The sequence below is a fragment of the Haemorhous mexicanus genome (genome assembly GCF_027477595.1).
Source record: "Haemorhous mexicanus isolate bHaeMex1 chromosome 35 unlocalized genomic scaffold, bHaeMex1.pri SUPER_35_unloc_1, whole genome shotgun sequence".
Lineage (NCBI taxonomy): Eukaryota > Metazoa > Chordata > Aves > Passeriformes > Fringillidae > Haemorhous > Haemorhous mexicanus.
The window spans coordinates 89,136-109,481 of NW_026775987.1; the positions used below are offsets into that span (position 1 = coordinate 89,136).

General features: G+C 62.2%; 1 protein-coding gene across 1 annotated transcript in view; it reads left to right on the top strand.

The window, feature by feature from the left end:
* The window catches only part of SMC1A (structural maintenance of chromosomes 1A), a 71,757-nt gene extending 52,994 nt beyond the window's left edge, over window positions 1–18,763 (top strand). The window contains 10 exon segments of the mRNA XM_059837398.1: window positions 757–902; window positions 2,248–2,401; window positions 6,349–6,459; window positions 9,983–10,139; window positions 11,297–11,451; window positions 13,781–13,932; window positions 15,467–15,509; window positions 15,512–15,538; window positions 17,068–17,178; window positions 18,599–18,763. Of these exon segments, the coding sequence (XP_059693381.1) occupies window positions 757–902; window positions 2,248–2,401; window positions 6,349–6,459; window positions 9,983–10,139; window positions 11,297–11,451; window positions 13,781–13,932; window positions 15,467–15,509; window positions 15,512–15,538; window positions 17,068–17,178; window positions 18,599–18,682 (1,140 nt within the window). The 3' untranslated portion in view covers window positions 18,683–18,763.
* The last annotated feature ends 1,583 nt before the right edge of the window (window positions 18,764–20,346 follow it).

Here is a 20,346-nt window from a genome sequence, read left to right on the forward strand (position 1 = left end):
TGAAGCCCATCAATAACTTTGGGTCCTTTTCTCCATTTTTGACCATTTTTGTCCATTTCTGACCATTTCTGGTGGTCCCTCCCCAGGAGGAGCAGCGGCACATGAAGCCCATCAATAACTTTGGGTCCTTTTCTCCATTTTTGACCATTTTTGTCCATTTTTGACCATTTTTGACCAATTCTGACCATTTCTGACCATTTCTGGTGTCCTCCCAGGAGGAGCAGCAGCACCTGAAGACCATCAATAACTTTGGCTCCTTTTCTCCATTTTTGACCATTTCTGACCATTTCTGACCATTTCTGGTGTCCCCCAGGAGGAGCAGCAGCACATGAAGCCCATCAATAACTTTGGGTCCTTTTCTCCATTTTTGACCATTTTTGTCCATTTTTGACCATTTTTGACCAATTCTGACCATTTCTGACCAGTTCTGGTCCCTCCCCAGGAGGAGCAGCGGCACATGAAGATCATCAATAACTTTGGGTCCTTTTCTCCATTTTTCTCCATTTCTGACCATTTCTGACCATTTCTGGTGGTTTCTCCAGGAGGAGCAGCGGCACATGAAGCCCATCAATAACTTTGGGTCCTTTTCTCCATTTTTCTCCATTTCTGACCATTTCTGACCATTTCTGGTGGTGTCCCCCCAGGAGGAGCAGCAGCACCTGAAGCCCATCGATAACTTTGGGTCCTTTTCTCCATTTTTGACCATTTTTCTCCATTTCTGACCATTTCTGACCATTTCTGGTGGTCCCTCCCCAGGAGGAGCAGCGGCACATGAAGATCATCGACGAGACCATGGCGCAGCTGCAGGACCTCAAGAACCAGCACCTGGCCAAGAAGTCGGAGGTGAACGACAAGAACCACGAGATGGACGAGATCCGCAAGAAGCTGGGCGGGGCCAACAAGTGAGGGCGGGGCCTAAGTGGGTGTGGCCAAAGAGGCGTGGTCATCAAGTGAGGGTGGGGCCTAAGTGGGTGTGGCCAAAGAGGCGTGGTCATCAAGTGAGGGTGGGGCCAATGGGTGGAGGTGGGGCCAATAAGAGGGTGTGGTTAGTGAGGGCAGGGCCAAGAAGGGAGGGTGGTGTCAAAGGGGTGGGGCCTAAATGAGGGTGTGGTCGGTGGGCGGGGCTAAAGGGGTGGGGGCAGAAAGTGGCATTAGGACCCTGTGGGTGTGTCCATGGTGGGCGTGTCTTCGTGGGTGTGTCCTCATGGGCGTGTCCCTGTGGGTGTGTCCCCATTCCCTGTCCCCACACTGTGTCCCCATGTCCCTGTCCCCACCGTGTCCCTGTCCCCCTGCCGTGTCCCTGTCCCCATGTCCCTGTCCCCACACCGTGTCCCTGTCCCCACACCATGTCCATGTCCCCACACCATGTCCCCATGTCCCTGTGGGTGTGTCCCCATTCGCTGTCCCCACCATGTCCCCATGTCCCTGTCCCCCTGCCGTGTCCCCACACCGTGTCCCATGTCCCTGTCCCCATGTCCCCTGTCCCCACACCGTGTCCCTGTCCCCACCATGTCCCGTGTCCCTGTCCCCACACCATGTCCACTGCCATGTCCCCACACGATGTCCCCATGTCCCTGTCCCACCGTGTCCTGTGTCCCTGTCCCCACACCGTGTCCCTGTCCCCACACGATGTCCCCATGTCCCTGTCCCCACACGATGTCCCCATGTCCCTGTCCCACCATGTCCCATGTCCCTGTCCCCACACCATGTCCACTGCCATGTCCCCACACCATGTCCCATGTCCCTGTCCCCACACAATGTCCCTATGTCCCCATCCCCACTGTGTCCCGTGTCCCTGTCTCCACCATGTCCCATGTCCCCACACCGTGTCCCCATGTCCTGTCCCCACACAATGTCCCCATGTCCCTGTCCCCACCGTGTCCCATGTCCCTGTCCCCACACCATGTCCACTGCCATGTCCCCATGTCCCTGTCCCACCATGTCCCGTGTCCCTGTCCCCACACCATGTCCACTGCCCTGTCCCCACACAATGTCCCCATGTCCCTGTCCCACTGTATCCCGTGTCCCTGTCCCCATGTCCCTGTCCCCACACCGTGTCCCATGTCCCTGTCCCCGTGTCCCTGTCCCTGTGTCCCTGTCCCCACCGTGTCCCCACACCATGTCCCTGTCCCCCCACCATGTCCCCATGTCCTGTCCCCACACCATGTCCCCATGTCCCTGTCCTCGTGTCCCTGTCCCCACACTGTGTCCGGTGTCCCTGTCCCCACACCGTGTCCCTGTCCCCAGGGAGATGACACACCTGCAGAAGGAGGTGACGGCCATCGAGACCAAGCTGGAGCAGAAGCGCAGCGACCGCCACAACCTCCTGCAGGCCTGCAAGATGCAGGACATCCGCCTGCCGCTGGCCCGGGGCTCCATGGACGACATCAGCCAGGAGGAGGTGACACCTGGGGACACCCCGGGACACCCTGGGTCACCCTGAGCCATCCCTGTCCTCCTGTGTCACCCCTGTCCTGCCGCTGGCCCGGGGCTCCATGGACGACATCAGCCAGGAGGAGGTGACACCTGGGGACACCCCGGGACACCCTGGGTCACCCTGGGTCACCCTGGGTCACCCTGTGTCACCCTGAGCCACCCCTGTCCTCCTGTGTCACCCCTGTCCTGCCGCTGGCCCGGGGCTCCATGGACGACATCAGCCAGGAGGAGGTGACACCCGGGGACACCCCGGGACACCCTGAGCCACCCCTGTCCTTCTGTGTCACCCTGGGTCATCCCTGTCCTCCTGTGTCACCCCTGTCCTGCCGCTGGCCCGGGGCTCCATGGACGACATCAGCCAGAAGGAGGTGACACCCGGGGACACCCTGGGACACCCTGAGCCACCCTGAGCCACCCCTGTCCTCCTGTGTCACCCTGAGCCACCCCCAAGTCACCCTGGGTCATCCCTGTCCTGCCGCTGGCTCGGGGCTCCATGGACGACATCAGCCAGGAGGAGGTGACACCCGGGGACACCCCGGGACACCCTGGGTCACGCTGAGCCACCCTGGGTCACCATGAGCCACCCCTGGGTCACCCTGTGTCACCCTGAGCCATCCCTGTCCTCCTGTGTCACCCCTGTCCTGCCGCTGGCCCGGGGCTCCATGGACGACATCAGCCAGGAGGAGGTGACACCCGGGGACACCCCGGGACACCCTGGGTCACCCTGAGCCACCCTGGGTCACCATGGGTCACCCTGAGCCACCCCTGTCCTCCTGTGTCACCCCCTGTCCTGCCGCTGGCCCGGGGCTCCATGGACGACATCAGCCAGGAGGAGGTGACACCTGGGGACACCCCGGGACACCCTGAGCCACCCCGGGACACCCTGTGTCACCCAGAGCCACCCCTGTCCTCCTGTGTCACCCTGAGCCACCCTGTGTCACCCCTGTCCTGCTGCTGGCTCGGGGCTCCATGGACGACATCAGCCAGGAGGAGGTGACACCCGGGGACACCCCGCGACACCCTGGGTCACCCTGAGCCACCCCTGTCCTTCTGTGTCACCCTGGGTCATCCCTGTCCTCCTGAGTCACCCCTGTCCTGCCGCTGGCCCGGGGCTCCATGGACGACATCAGCCAGGAGGAGGTGACACCTGGGGACACCCCGCGACACCCTGGGTCACCCTGAGACACCCTGGGTCACCCTGGGTCACCCTGAGCCACCCCTGTCCTCCTGTGTCACCCTGAGCCACCCCCAAGTCACCCTGGGTCATCCCTGTCCTGCCGCTGGCCCGGGGCTCCATGGACGACATCAGCCAGGAGGAGGTGACACCCGGGGACACCCCGGGACACCCTGGGTCACCCTGAGACACCCCCCTGTCACCATGAGCCACCCTGGGTCACCCTGTGTCACCCTGAGCCATCCCTGTCCTTCTGTGTCACCCTGGGTCATCCCTGTCCTCCTGTGTCACCCCTGTCCTGCCACTGGCCCGGGGCTCCATGGATGACATCAGCCAGGAGGAGGTGACACCTGGGGACACCCTGGGACACCCTGGGTCACACTGAGCCACCCTGGGTCACCATGGGTCACCCTGAGCCACCCCTGTCCTCCTGTGTCACCCCCTGTCCTGCTGCTGGCCCAGGGCTCCATGGATGACATCAGCCAGGAGGAGGTGACACCCGGGGACACCCTGGGCCACCCCTGGGTCACACTGGGTCACCCCTGTCCTCCTGTGTCCCCTGTGTGTCCCCTGACTGTCCCCCATGTCCCCTCAGGGTGGTGGCACTGGTGAGGAGCCCAGTGGCAGCTCCAGCCGTGTCCCCTGTGTCACTCTGACTGTCCCTTGTGTGTCCCCACTGTCCCCTCAGGGTGGTGGCACAGGTGAGGTCCCTGTGTCACTCTGACTGTCCCCATTGTCCCCTCAGGGTGGTGGCACAGGTGAGGAGCCTGTGTCACTCTGACTGTCCCCACTGTCCCCTCAGAGTGGTGGCACAGGTGAGGTCCCTGTGTCACTCTGACTGTCCCCACTGTCCCCTCAGGGTGGTGGCACAGGTGAGGTCCCTGTGTCACTCTGACTGTCCCCATTGTCCCCTCAGGGTGGTGGCACAGGTGAGGTCCCTGTGTCACTCTGACTGTCCCCACTGTCCCCCAGGGTGGTGGCACAGGTGAGGAGCCCGTGTCACTCTGACTGTCCCCACTGTCCCCTCAGGGTGGTGGCACAGGTGAGGAGCCCGTGTCACTCTGACTGTCCCCACTGTCCCCTCAGGGTGGTGGCACAGGTGAGGAGCCCGTGTCACTCTGACTGTCCCCATTGTCCCCTCAGGGTGGTGGCACAGGTGAGGAGCCTGTGTCACTCTGACTGTCCCCATTGTCCCCTCAGGGTGGTGGCACAGGTGAGGTCCCTGTGTCACTCTGACTGTCCCTTGTGTGTCCCCACTGTCCCCTCAGGGTGGTGGCACAGGTGAGGAGCCTGTGTCACTCTGACTGTCCCCACTGTCCCCTCAGGGTGGTGGCACAGGTGAGGAGCCTGTGTCACTCTGACTGTCCCCATTGTCCCCTCAGGGTGGTGGCACAGGTGAGGTCCCTGTGTCACTCTGACTGTCCCCATTGTCCCCTCAGGGTGGTGGCACAGGTGAGGTCCCCGTGTCACTCTGACTGTCCCCATTGTCCCCTCAGGGTGGTGGCACAGGTGAGGAGCCCAGTGGCAGCTCCAGCCATGTCCCCTGTGTCACTCTGACTGTCCCCACTGTCCCCCAGGGTGGTGGCACAGGTGAGGAGCCCGTGTCACTCTGACTGTCCCCTGTGTGTCCCCATTGTCCCCCAGGGTGGTGGCACAGGTGAGGAGCCCGTGTCACTCTGACTGTCCCCTGTGTGTCCCCACTGTCCCTCAGGGTGGTGGCACAGGTGAGGAGCCTGTGTCACTCTGACTGTCCCCATTGTCCCCTCAGGGTGGTGGCACAGGTGAGGAGCCTGTGTCACTCTGACTGTCCCCATTGTCCCTCAGGGTGGTGGCACAGGTGAGGTCCCTGTGTCACTCTGACTGTCCCCATTGTCCCCCAGGGTGGTGGCACAGGTGAGGAGCCTGTGTCACTCTGACTGTCCCCATTGTCCCCTCAGGGTGGTGGCACAGGTGAGGTCCCTGTGTCACTCTGACTGTCCCCATTGTCCCCCAGGGTGGTGGCACAGGTGAGGTCCCTGTGTCACTCTGACTGTCCCCATTGTCCCCTCAGGGTGGTGGCACAGGTGAGGTCCCTGTGTCGCTCTGACTGTCCCCACTGTCCCCCCAGGGTGGTGGCACAGGTGAGGAGCCTGTGTCACTCTGACTGTCCCCACTGTCCCCCCAGGGTGGTGGCACAGGTGAGGAGCCTGTGTCACTCTGACTGTCCCCATTGTCCCTCAGGGTGGTGGCACAGGTGAGGAGCCTGTGTCACTCTGACTGTCCCCTGTGTGTCCCCACTGTCCCCTCAGGGTGGTGGCACAGGTGAGGAGCCCGTGTCACTCTGACTGTCCCCTGTGTGTCCCCATTGTCCCCTCAGGGTGGTGGCACAGGTGAGGAGCCTGTGTCACTCTGACTGTCCCCTGTGTGTCCCCACTGTCCCCTCAGGGTGGTGGCACAGGTGAGGAGCCTGTGTCACTCTGACTGTCCCCATTGTCCCGCAGGGTGGTGGCACAGGTGAGGAGCCCGTGTCACTCTGACTGTCCCCTGTGTGTCCCCATTGTCCCCCAGGGTGGTGGCACAGGTGAGGAGCCCGTGTCACTCTGACTGTCCCCTGTGTGTCCCCACTGTCCCCTCAGGGTGGTGGCACAGGTGAGGAGCCCGTGTCACTCTGACTGTCCCCACTGTCCCCCAGGGTGGTGGCACAGGTGAGGAGCCCGTGTCACTCTGACTGTCCCCTGTGTGTCCCCATTGTCCCCCAGGGTGGTGGCACAGGTGAGGAGCCCGCTGGCAGCTCCCAGCGCAGCTCCAGCCTCTACGCCCGCGAGGCGCTGATCGAGATCGACTACAGCGACCTGCCCGAGGAGCTCAAGGTGAGACCTGGCACACCTGGCACACCTGGGCACACCTGGCACACCCAGCACACCTGGGCACATCTGGGCACACCTGGGCACACCCGGCACACCTGGGCACACCCAGCACACCCAGCACACCTGGGCACACCCAGCACACCTGGGCACACCTGGTACACCTGGCACACTCAGCACACCTGGGCACACCCAACACACCTGGGCACACCTGGTACACCTTGGCACACCTGGGCACACCCGGGCACACCCAGCACACCTGGGCACAATTGGTACACCTGGCACACTCAGCACACCTGGGGACACCTTGGCACACCTGGCACACCTGGTACACCTGGCACACTCAGCACACCTGGGCACACCCGGGCACACCCAGCACACCTTGGCACAACTGGGCACATTTGGTACACCTGGCACACTCAGCACACCTGGGCACACCTTGGCACACCTGGGCACACCTGGCACACCTGGGCACACCTGGCACACCCAGCACACCTGGGCACACCCAGCACACCTGGGCACACCTGGGCACACCCAGCACACCTGGGCACACCTTGGCACAACTGGGCACACCTGGGCATACCTGGGCATACCCAGCACACCTGGGCACACCTGGGCACACCTGGGCACACCCAGCACACCTGGGCACACCCGGCACACCTGGGCACACCTGGGCACACCCAACACACCTGGGCACACCTGGTACACCTGGCACACTCAGCACACCTGGGCACACCTTGGCACACCCAGCACACCTGGGTACACCTGGGCACACCTGGCACACCCAGCACACCTGGGCATACCTGGGCATACCCAGCACACCTGGGCACACCTGGCACACCTGGCACACCTGGGCACACCTGGCACACCTGGCACACCCAGCACACCTGGGCACATCTGGGCACACCCAACACACCTGGGCACACCTGGCACACCCAGCACACCTGGGCACAACTGGGCACAACTGGCACACCCAGCACACCTGGGCACACCCAGCACACCTGGGCACACCTGGGCACACCTGGCACACCTGGGCACACCTGGGCATACCTGGGCACACCTGGGCACACCTGGGCACACCCTGGGCACACCTGGCACACCTGGGCACACCCAGCACACCTGGCACACCTGGGCACACCTGGGTACACCTGGCACACCTGAGCACACCTGGGCATACCCAGCACACCTGGGCACACCTGGGCACAATTGGTACACCTGGGCACACCTGGCACACCCAGCACACCTGGGCACAATTGGTACACCTTGGCACAACTGGCACACCCAGCACACCTGGGCACAACTGGGCACACCCAACACACCTGGGCACACCCAGCACACCTGGGCACAACTGGTACACCTGGCGCACTCAGCACACCTGGGCACACCTGGCACACCTGGCGCACTCAGCACACCTGGGCACACGTGGCACACCCAGCACACCTGGGCACACCTGGTACACCTGGCACACCCAGCACACCTGGGCACAACTGGGCACAACTGGTACACCTGGCACACCCAGCACACCTGGGCACAACTGGGCACAACTGGTACACCTGGCACACTCAGCACACCTGGGCACACCCAGCACACCTGGTACACCTGGCACACCCGGCACACCTGGCACACCTGGATGAACCTGGGCACACCCGGCACACCTGGGCACACCCAGCACACCTGGGCACAACTGGTACACCTGGCGCACTCAGCACACCTGGGCACACCTGGTACACCTGGCACACCCAGCACACCTGGGCACAACTGGGCACAACTGGTACACCTGGCACACTCAGCACACCTGGCACACCTGGTACACCTGGGCACACCCGGCACACCTGGGCACACCCAACACACCTGGCACACCTGGGCACACCTGGCACACCTGGGCACACCCAGCACACCTGGGCACACCTGGCACACCTGGGCACACCCGGCACACCTGGGCACACCCAACACACCTGGCACACCTGGGCACACCTGGCACACCTGGGCACACCCAGCACACCTGGGCACACCTGGCACACCTGGGCACACCTGGGCACACCCAACACACCTGGGCACACCTGGGTACACCTGGGTACACCCTGGGCACACCTGGCACACCTGGGCACACCTGGTACACCTGGGCACACCTGGCACACCCAGCACACCTGGGCACACCTGGGCACACCCAACACACCCGGCACACCTGGGCACACCTGGGCACACCTGGGCACACCTGGATGAACCTGGGCATGCCCCAGCACACCTGGGCACACCTGGACATGTCCCCATGCCCCATGTCCCCTCACGTCCCCATGTCCCCTGATGTCCCAGCTGTCCCCATGTCCCAGCTGTCCTCCACTGTCCCCTCCTGTCCCCTCCTGTCCCTAGGACGCGCAGGCGGAGGAGGAGATCCGGCAGGAGATGGCGGCGCTGCAGCAGCGGCTGACGTGTCCCCATGTCCCCTGATGTCCCTGCTGTCCCCATGTCCCAGCTGTCCTCCACTGTCCCCTCCTGTCCCCTCCTGTCCCCGCGTCCCCAGGACGCGCAGGCGGAGGAGGAGATCCGGCAGGAGATGGCGGCGCTGCAGCAGCGGCTGACGTGTCCCCATGTCCCCTCCTGTCCCCTCATGGCCCCATGTCCTGCTGTCCCCTGATGTCCCTGCTGTCCCCTGCTGTCCCCGCTGTCCCCCGCTGTCCCCTCCTGTCCCCTCCTGTCCCCGTGTCCCCAGGACGCGCGGGCGGAGGAGGAGATCCGGCAGGAGATGGCAGCGCTGCAGCAGCGGCTGACGTGTCCCCATGTCCCCTGATGTCCCTGCTGTCCCCTGCTGTCCCTGCTGTCCCCTGCTGTCCCGCTGTCCCCTGATGTCCCCTGATGTCCCCAGGATGCCCAGGCGGAGGAGGAGATCCAGCAGGAGATGGCGGCGCTGCAGCAGCAGCTGACGTGTCCCCATGTCCCCTGCTGTCCCCTTGTCCCCTGATGTCCCCGCTGTCCCCATGTCCCCTGCTGTCCCCATGTCCCCTGCTGTCCCCTGATGTCCCCGCTGTCCCCTGATGTCCCCAGGACGCGCAGGCGGAGGAGGAGATCCGGCAGGAGATGGCAGCGCTGCAGCAGCGGCTGACGTGTCCCCATGTCCCCTGGTGTCCCCTGCTGTCCCCATGTCCCCTGGTGTCCCCTGCTGTCCCGCTGTCCCCTGATGTCCCCGTGTCCCCGTGTCCCCAGGACGCGCAGGCGGAGGAGGAGATCCGGCAGGAGATGGCGGCGCTGCAGCAGCGGCTGACGTGTCCCCATGTCCCCTGATGTCCCCACTGTCCCCTGATGTCCCCACTGTCCCCTGGTGTCCCTGCTGTCCCCTGATGTCCCCACTGTCCCCTGCTGTCCCGCTGTCCCCTGATGTCCCCGTGTCCCCGTGTCCCCAGGACGCGCAGGCGGAGGAGGAGATCCGGCAGGAGATGGCGGCGCTGCAGCAGCGGCTGACGTGTCCCCATGTCCCCTGGTGTCCCCTGCTGTCCCGCTGTCCCCTGATGTCCCCGTGTCCCCGTGTCCCCAGGACGCGCAGGCGGAGGAGGAGATCCGGCAGGAGATGGCGGCGCTGCAGCAGCGGCTGACGGAGCAGCAGAGCGTCCTGCAGCGCATCGCCGCGCCCAACATGAAGGCCATGGAGAAACTGGAGAGCGTCCGTGACAAGTTCCAGGAGACCTCGGACGGTGGGGACACCCTGGGGACACCGTGGGGACATGGGGACACCCTGGGGACATGGGGGAGTGTCCGCGACAAGTTCCAGGAGATCTCGGATGGTGGGGACACCCTGGGGACATGGGGACACCCTGGGGACATGGGGACACCATGGGGGGGACATGGGGGAGCGTCCGCGACAAGTTCCAGGAGATCTCGGATGGTGGGGACACCCTGGGGACATGGGGACACCATGGAGGGGACATGGGACAGCATCTGTGACAAGTTCCAGGAGGCCTCGGATGGTGGGGACACCCTGGGGACACCGTGGGGACATGGGGACACCATGGAGGGGACATGGTGGGGACACTCTGGGGACATGGGGACAAGTTCCAGGAGACCTTGGACAGTGGGGACACAGAGGGGACATGGGGGGGGACATGGTGGGGGCAAGTTCTAGGAGACCTTGGATGGTGGGACATCATGGGGACAGGGGGGGACATGGTGGGGGACACGGGGCAGTGTCAGGGCTGAGACCTTGGTGGGTGGGATGTGATGGACCCCAATGTCCCCTGATGTCCCCAATGTCCCCAGAGTTCGAGGTGGGCCTCAAACGTTCCAAGAAGGCCGAGCAGGCGTGTCCTGACCCCAGTGTCCCCTGGCTGTCCCCCTGTCCCCAATGTCCCCATGACTGTCCCCAATGTCCCTTGCTGTCCCCAGAGTTCGAGGCGGCCCGCAAGCGCGCCAAGAAGGCCAAGCAGGGCTGTCCTGTCCCCAATGTCCACGGTGTCCCCAGCTGTCCCCTGATGTCCCCATGACTGTCCCCAATGTCCCCTGCTGTCCCCAGAGTTCGAGGCGGCCCGCAGGCGCGCCAAGAAGGCCGAGCAGGGCTGTCCTGACCCCAGTGTCCCCTGGCTGTCCCTGGGTGTCTGATGTCCCCCAATGTCCCCAGCTGTCCCCAATGTCCCCGGTGTCCCCAATGTCCCCTGATGTCCCCAATGTCCCCATGACTGTCCCCAATGTCCCCTGATGTCCCCTGCTGTCCCCCCAGAGTTCGAGGTGGCCCGCAAGCCCACCAAGAAGGCCAAGCAGGGCTGTCCTGACCCCAGTGTCCCTGGCTGTCCCCAGCTGTCCCCAGCTGTCCCCAGCTGTCCCCATGACTGTCCGTGATGTCCCCTGCTGTCCCCAGAGTTCGAGGCGGCCCGCAAGCGCGCCAAGAAGGCCAAGCAGGCGTTTGAGCAGATGAAGAAGGAGAGGTTCGACCGCTTCAACTCCTGCTTCGAGGCCGTGGCCACCAACATCGACGAGATCTACAAAGCGCTGTCCAGGAACAGCAGCGCCCAGGTGGGCACACAGCTGGGCACGGGGCTGGCACACAGCTGGGCACAGGGCTGGCACACAGCTGGGCAGGTGGGCAGAGGGGCACGCACCTGGGCAGGGGGGCACACAGCTGGGCACGGGGGGCACTCAGCTGGGCACGGGGCTGGGACACAGCTGGGCAGGTGGGCACTCAGCTGGGCACGGGGGCACGCACCTGGGCACGGGGCTGGCACACAGCTGGGCACGGGGCTGGCACACAGCTGGGCAGGGGGACACACAGCTGGGCACGGGGCTGGCACACAGCTGGGCACGGGGGCACTCACCTGGGCACGGGGGGCACTCACCTGGGCAGGGGGGCACTCACCTGGGCAGGGGGGCACGCACCTGGGCACGGGGGCACGCACCTGGGCAGGGGGGCACACAGCTGGGCAGGGGGGCACACAGCTGGGCAGGGGGGCACGCACCTGGGCAGGTGGGCACTCACCTGGGCACGGGGCTGGCACACAGCTGGGCAGGTGGGCACGCACCTGGGAACGGGGCTGGCACACAGCTGGGCAGGGGGGCACACAGCTGGGCACGGGGGCACGCACCTGGGCACGGGGCTGGCACTCACCTGGGCAGCTGGGCTGGCACACAGCTGGGCACGGGGCTGGCACACAGCTGGGCACGGGGGGCACACAGCTGGGCACGGGGCTGGCACTCACCTGGGCACGGGGCTGGCACACAGCTGGGCAGGGGGGCACGCACCTGGGCAGGGGGGCATGCACCTGGACACGGGGCTGGCACACAGCTGGGCAGGGGGGCACACAGCTGGGCAGGGGGGCACACAGCTGGGCAGGGGGACACACAGCTGGGCACGGGGCTGGCACACAGCTGGGCACAGGGCTGGCACACAGCTGGGCAGGTGGGCAGAGGGGCACGCACCTGGGCAGGTGGGCACACAGCTGGGCAGGGGGACACACAGCTGGGCAGGGGGGCACTCAGCTGGGCAGGGGGGCACACAGCTGGGCACAGGGGCACACAGCTGGGCAGGTGGGCACACAGCTGGGCACGGGGCTGGCACACACCTGGGCAGGTGGGCACTCACCTGGGCAGGGGGGCACACAGCTGGGCAGGGGGGCACACAGCTGGGCAGGTGGGCATGGCAGGGCACACACCTGGGCAGGTGGGCACACAGCTGGGCAGGTGGGCACGGGGCTGGCACACACCTGGGCAGGTGGGCACAGGGGGGCACACACCTGGGCACACAGCTGGGCAGGTGGGCATGGGGCTGGCACACAGGTGGGCAGTGGGGCACACAGCTGGGCACGGGGCTGGCACACACCTGGGCAGGTGGGCACTCAGCTGGGCACGGGGCTGGCACACAGCTGGGCAGGGGGGCACACACCTGGACACACACCTGGGCAGGTGGGCATAGGGCTGGCACACCTGTGTGGGGCTGGCCCAGGGTTGGCCCCGCCCATCCCCCAGGTGTTCCTGGGCCCCAGGGAGTCCTGACTGTGTCACCTGTGTCACCTCAGTGTCCCCAGTGTCCCAATGCCCCCAGTGTCCCCAATGTCACCTGTGATGTCCCCAGTGATGTCCCCAGTGATGTCCCCAGTGATGTCCCCAATGTCCCCAATGTCACCTGAGTGTCCCCAGTGTCCCCAATGTCACCTGTGATGTCCCCCAGGCATTCCTGGGCCCCGAGAACCCCGAGGAGCCCTACCTGGACGGGATCAATTACAACTGTGTCACCTCAATGTCCCCTGTCTCACCTGTGTCCCCAGTGTCCCCAATGTCCCCAGTGATGTCCCCAGTGTCCCCAGTGATGTCCCCAATGTCCCCCAGGCATTCCTGGGCCCCGAGAACCCCGAGGAGCCCTACCTGGACGGGATCAATTACAACTGTGTCACCTCAATGTCCCCTGTCTCACCTGTGTCCCCAATGTCCCCTGTGTCACCTGTGATGTCCCCCAGGCGTTCCTGGGCCCCCAATGTCCCCAATGTCACCTGTGATGTCCCCCAGGCGTTCCTGGGCCCCGAGAACCCCGAGGAGCCCTACCTGGACGGGATCAATTACAACTGTGTCACCTCAATGTCCCCTGTCTCACCTGTATCCCCAATGCCCCTGTGCCACCTGAGTGTCCCCAGTGTCCCCAGTGATGTCCCCAGTGTCCCCAATGATGTCCCCAATGTCCCCCAGGCGTTCCTGGGCCCCGAGAACCCCGAGGAGCCCTACCTGGACGGGATCAATTACAACTGTGTCACCTCAATGTCCCCTGTCTCACCTGTATCCCCAATGTCCCCTGTGCCACCTGAGTGTCCCCAGTGATGTCCCCAGTGTCCCCAATGATGTCCCCAATGTCCCCCAGGCGTTCCTGGGCCCCGAGAACCCCGAGGAGCCCTACCTGGACGGGATCAATTACAACTGCGTGGCCCCCGGGAAGCGTTTCCGGCCCATGGACAACCTGTCCGGGGGGGAGAAAACGGTGGCTGCGCTGGCCCTGCTCTTCGCCATCCACAGGTGGGACCCCAAATCCCCCGGGGGGACCCCAAAAACCCGGGGGCACCCCAAAAACCCGGGGGCACCCCAAAAACCCCAAGGGAAAACCCAAAATCCCCGGGGAAATCCCAAAAACCCAGAGGTGGGACCCCCAAATCCTCCCCCTGGCTGTCCTGGCCCTGCTCTTCGCCATCCACAGGTGGGACCCCAAAATCCCCCGGGGGGACCCCAAAAATCTGGGGGGACCCCAAAAACCCGGGGGGACCCCAAAAACCCCAAGGGAAAACCCAAAATCCCGGGGGGAAATCCTAAAAATCCCAGGGACTTGGCTGTCCTGGCTCTGCTCTTCGCCATCCACAGGTGGGACCCCAAAATCCCCCGGGGGGACCCCAAAAAGTAAGGGGAGACCCAAAAACTCCAGGGAAAATCCCAAAAACCCTTGGGGGAACCCCAAAACCCGTGGGGACCCCGAAACTGGGGCTGGGTCGTTTTGGGGTTTCAGCCCAGTTTTGGGGTGCCCCAGTTTTGGGAAGTCCCAGTTTTGGGAAGTCCCAGTTTTGGGGTGCCCCACTTTTGAGGTTCCCCAGTTTTGGGGTTCCCCATTTTGGGCTGTCCCAGTTTCGGGGTTCCCCAGGTTTGGGGTGTCCCAGTTTTGGGGTGTCCTGATTTTGGGGGTGCCCACTTTTGAGGTGCCCAGTTTGGGGTCTCAGCCCAGTTTGGGGTCTCAGCCCAGTTTGGGGTGCCCAGTTTGGGGTCTCAGTCCAGTTTGGGGTGTCCCAGTTTGGGGTGCCCAGTTTGGGGTGCCCAGTTTGGGGTCTCAACCCAGTTTGGGGTTCCCAGTTTGGGGTGCCCAGTTTGGGGTCTCAGCCCAGTTTGGGGTTCCCAGTTTGGGGTGCCCAGTTTGGGGTCTCAGCCCAGTTTGGGGTCTCAGCCCAGTTTGGGGTGCCCAGTTTGGGGTTCCCCAGTTTGGGGTGCCCAGTTTGGGGTGCCCAGTTTGGGGTTCCCCAGTTTGGGGTTCCCAGTTTGGGGTGCCCAGTTTGGGGTCTCAGCCCAATTTGGGGTGCCCAGTTTGGGGTCTCAGCCCAGTTTGGGGTGCCCAGTTTGGGGTCTCAGCCCAGTTTGGGGTCTCAGCCCAGTTTGGGGTGTCCCAGTTTGGGGTGCCCAGTTTGGGGTCTCAGCCCAGTTTGGGGTGCCCAGTTTGGGGTCTCAGCCCAGTTTGGGGTGCCCAGTTTGGGGTCTCAGCCCAGTTTGGGGTGTCCCAGTTTGGGGGTCTCAGCCCATTTTGGGGTGTCCCAGTTTGGGGTGCCCAGTTTGGGGGTCTCAGCCCAGTTTGGGGGTTCCCAGTTTGGTGTGCCCAGTTTGTGGGGTCTCAGCCCAGTTTGGGGTGCCCCGTTTGGGGTCTCAGCCCAGTTTGGGGTCTCAGCCCAGTTTGGGGGTCTCAGCCCAGTTTGGGGTGCCCAGTTTGGGGTCTCAGCCCAGTTTGGGGTGCCCAGTTTGGGGGTCTCAGCCCAGTTTGGGGTGCCCAGTTTGGGGTCTCAGCCCAGTTTCCCCCCAGTTACAAACCGGCCCCGTTCTTCGTGCTGGACGAGATCGACGCCGAGCGCTGGACAACACCAACATCGGCAAGGTGGGAACCTGGGGGACCCCTCCCCACTTTGGGGGACCCCTCCCCACTTTGGGGGACCCCTCCCCATTTTGGGGTCCCCCCCCCATAGGATTTTGGGCTCCCCCCAACCTCATTTTCCCCCCTCACTGAGCTGATTTTTTCTACCCCCCACCCCCCAAAATTGGGGTCTCCTCCCCATTTTGGGGATCCCCTCCCCATTTTGGGGATCCCCCATAAAGTTTTGGGGTCTGGGGGTGTCACCCCAACCTCCCCCCAGCCCCATTTCTGTGCCCCAGGGAGGGATTTTGTCCCCCCCCCCCCCCCAATTTTGGGGTTCCCCATCCCATTTTGGGGCTTCTCACCCCAATTTTGGGGTCCCCATCCCAATTTTGGGGTCTCCTCCCCCATTTGGGGGTCCCCCCTCTGGGATTTTGGGGTCACCCCAACCTCATTGTCCCCCCTCACTGAGCCTGATTTTGTGCCCCCAGCCCCAAATTTTGGGGCTCCCCACCCCATTTTTGGGGTGCCAGGTTCATTTTTTGGGTTCCAAGTCCATTTTTTGAGTGTCTAGCTCCAATTTTTGGGGTGCCAAGGTGGTTTTTTTAGGTTCTAGGTCAAATTTTTTTAGCTTCTAGGTCAATTTTTGGGGTGCCAGGTCCATTTTTTTGAGGTTTTGGGTTCATTTTTGGGGTGCCAAGTGCATTCTTTGAGGTTTTAGGTTCATTTTTGGGGGTTCCAGGTGGGTTTTTGGGGTGCCAAGTGCATTTTTTGAGGTTTTGGGTTCATTTTTTTGGGGTGCAAGTGCATTCTTTGAGGTTTTAAGTTCATTTTTGGGGGTTCCAGGTGTGTTTTTGGGGTGCCAAGTGCATTTTTTGAGGTTTTGGGTTCATTTTTTGGGGTTCTGAGTTGTTTTTTTGAGGTTTCAGGTCCATTTTGGGGGGTTCCAGGTGAGTTTTTGGGGTGCTAAGTGCATCTTTTCAGGTTCTAGGTTCATTTTTTGGGGGTGCCAGGGCTGTTTTTTGGGTTGCCAAGCTGATTTTTGGGGCGCCAAGCTGATTTTTTGAGGTTTCAGGTCTGGTTTTGGGGGGTGCCAGGGCTGTTTTTTGGGGCACCAAGCTGATTTTTGGGGTGCCAAGTCCATTTTTTTAGTGTCTAGGTCCATTTTTGGGGGTGCCAGGGCTGTTTTTGGGGTGCCAAATCTGTTTTTTGGGTTGCCAAGCTGATTTTTGGGGTGCCAAGCTGACTTTTTGAGGGTTTCAGGTCATTTTTGGGGGTGCCAGGGTGGGTTTTTGGGGTGCCAAGTCCATTTTTTTAGTGTCTAGGTTCATTTTTGGGGGTGCCAGGGCTGTTTTTTTGGGGTGCCAAGCTGATTTTTGGGGTGCTGAGCTGATTTTTTGAGGTTTCAGGTCTGTTTTTGGGGGTGCCAGGGCTGTTTTTTGGGGCACCAAGCTGATTTTTGGGGTGCCAAGTCCATTTTTTAGTGTCTAGGTCCATTTTTGGGGGTGCCAGGGCTGTTTTTGGGGTGCCAAGCTGGTTTTTGGGGTCCCCAGGTGGCCAATTACATCAAGGAGCAGTCGGCTGCCAACTTCCAGGCCATCGTCATCTCCCTCAAGGAGGAATTTTACACCAAGGCCCAGAGCCTGATCGGCGTCTACCCCGAGGTACCAAAACCCCAAAAACGGCCCCAAAATCCCCTGGAACACCAAAAACCCCAAAACGGCCGCCGAATTGCCCTGAAATACCAAAAGAATCCCCCAAATATCCCCAAATTCCCCTGAAATAGCAAAAAAAATCCCCCAAAAACGGCCCCGAATTCCACTGAAATACCAAAAAAATCCCCCAAATATCCCCAAATTCCCCTGAAACACCCCCAAAATACCCCAAAATACCAAAAAATCCCCAAAAACGGCCCCGAATTCCCCTGAAATACCAAAAACCCCCAAAAACGGCCCCGAATTCCCCTGGAACACCCCCAAAATACCCCAAAAAAACCCTGGAACACCAAAAAAAAATCCCCAAAAGCAGCCCCAAATTCCCGTGGAACACCAAAAAAAAATCCCAAAAAATGGCCCCAAATTCCCCTGAAATACCAAAAACCCCAAAAACGGCCCCAAATTCCCCTGAAACACTCCCAAAATACCCCAAAATTGCCCTGAAATACCACAAAAATCCCAAAAATATCCCCAAATTTCCCTGAAACACAAAAAAAATCCTCTGAAAATACCAAAAAATCCTCAAAAACGGCCCCAAATTCCCCTCAAACACCCCCAAAATATCCCGAAATTCCCCTGAAACACAAAAAAATTCCCCTGAAACACAAAAAAATTCCTCTAAAATGCAAAAAAAATTCCCCCAAAACGGCCCCAAATTCCCCTGGAGCACCCCCAAAATCCCCAAAAACGGCCCCAAATTCCCCAAAAAACCCAAACCCGAGGGGCTCATGGGGGAGGGGGGGCTCGAAACCCCCAAATTTGGGGGAGGGGCTCCAGTGGGGGAGGGGCTCCATGGGGGTGGGGCTCCCAGTGGGGGAGGGGCTCTCAGTGGGTGAGGGGCTTTATTGGGGGTGGGGCTCCATTGGGGAGGGGCTCCATTGGGGGTGTGGGGCTCCATTGGGGAGGGGCTCCCAGTGGGGGTGGGTTCCATTGGGGGAGGGGCTCCATTGGGGGGAGGGGCTCCAGTGGGGGAGGGGCTCCATTGGGGGAGGGGCTCCATTGGGGTGGGGCTCGCAGTGGGGGAGGGGCTCCATTAGGGGTGGGGCTCCCATGGGGGAGGGGGCTCCCATTGGGGGGTGGGCTCCAGTGGGGGAGGGGCTCCAGTGGGGAAGGGGCTCCCCATTTGGGGGAGGGGCTCCATTGGGGGAGGGGCTCCATTGGGGGAGGGGCTCTCAGTGGGGGAGGGGCTCCATTGGGGGTGGGTTCCATTGGGGGGAGGGGCCTCTTTTGGGGGAGGGGGCTCCATGGGGGGGAGGGGTTTTTTTGGGGGGGGTGGGGGGTGTTGGAGCAGTTTTTGGGGAGGGCTCAGGGGGATTTTGGGGGGAGGGGTCTCAGGCCGGGCCTGTGACCCCTCCCCTCCCCCCCCCAGCAAGGCGATTGCGTCATCAGCAAAGTGCTGACCTTTGACCTCACCAAGTACCCGGACACCAACCCCAACCCCAACGAGCAGTGACCCCTCCCCAAATATCCCAGGGACCCCGAAATCCTGGGACCCCTCCCCAGATATCCCAGGGACCCCGAAATCCTGGGACCCCTCCCCAAATATCCTCTGGACCCCCCCCCCAAAATATTCCCAGGGACCCCCAAAATTCTCGGGACCCCCCCAAAATATCCCGGGGAGACCCCCCCCAAAATATTCTGGGGACCCCCCTAAGTTCATCATGACCCCCCAAAAATATCCCGGGACCTCAAAATCCTCGGGACCCCCCCCAAAATATCTCGGGGACCCCAGAATCTCGGGACCCCCCCCCAAATTCATCATGACCCCCCCAAAAATATCCCGGGGACCTCAAAATACTCGGGACCCCCCCCCAAAAACCCCCCCCAAAATATTCTGGGGACCCCCCCCCCTAATTCATCATGACACTCCCCCCCAAAATATCCCGGGGACCCCAAAATCCTCGGGACCCCCCCCCCAAAATCATCATGACCCCAAAATCTCTGGGACCCTCTCCCACCCAGGACCCCCCCAAAATCATCGTGACCCCAAAATATCCTGGGGACCCCCCCCCCAAATTCATCATGACCCCCCCAAAAAATCTCCGGGACCCCCCCCCAAATTTTGGGGTCCTTTATGGGGTCCTGGACCCCCCCCCCCCCAAATTTCGGGGTCCCCTAAAAGTCCCTCAGGTGGGGGTGGGGAACCCCCTAAAATTGGGACCCCTCCCCCCTCAAATTTGGGGTCCCTGGGTGCCCCCCCCCCAATTTTGGGGTCCACTCCAGCTCCTCCCTTGGTTGGGGGTGGGGAACCCCCCAAATATCGAGGACCCCCCCCAAATTCTGGGCTCCTTTATGGGGTCCCAGACCCCCCCCCCCAAATTTGGGGTACCCTGAAAGTCCCTGAGGGGGTTTGGGGAACCCCCTAAAATTGGGACCCTCCCCAATTTGGGGTCTCCCAAAAGTCCCTTTGGGTGGGGGTGGGGAACCCCCTAAAATTGGGACCCCCCCCCAAATTTGGGATACCCTAAAAGTCCCTCAGGGGGTTTGGGGAACCCCCTAAAATTGGGACCCCCCCCCCAATTCGGGGTCCCCTGTGGGGTCCGTGCCCCCTCCCCCAGTTTGGGGTCCCCTGTGGGGTCCGTGCCCCCCCCCCCCAATTCGGGGGTCCCCTGTGGGTCCGTGCCCCCCCCCCAATTTGGGGTCCCCTGTGGGGGTCCGTGCCCCCCCCCCCAGTTTGGGGTCCCCTCTGCGTTCCCGGGGAGCCCCCCCCGATGTTGGGGTGCCCACCCCACCCCTCCCCTCCCCTCCCCCCCCCCCCGCGGTTTTTATGGAATTGCCCCGGACTGGGGAAGGAAAACGGAAATGAAAGGAAATAAAAATGAATTAAAATGAAAAGTAATTAATTAAAATGAATTAAATAAAAATGAAAATCAAAGGGGGGAGAGGGGGATCTATAGGGGATCTATAGGATCCATAGGGGTCTATGGGGATCTATAGGGGGGATCTTTAGGGGATCTGTAGGATCCATAGGGGTCTATGGGGGTCTATAGGGGGATCTATAGGGGTCTATAGGGGATCTATAGTATCCATATGGTCTATAGGGGGATCTATAGGGAGATCTATAGGGGTCTATAGGGGATTTATAGTATCCATATGATCTATAGGGGTCTATAGGGG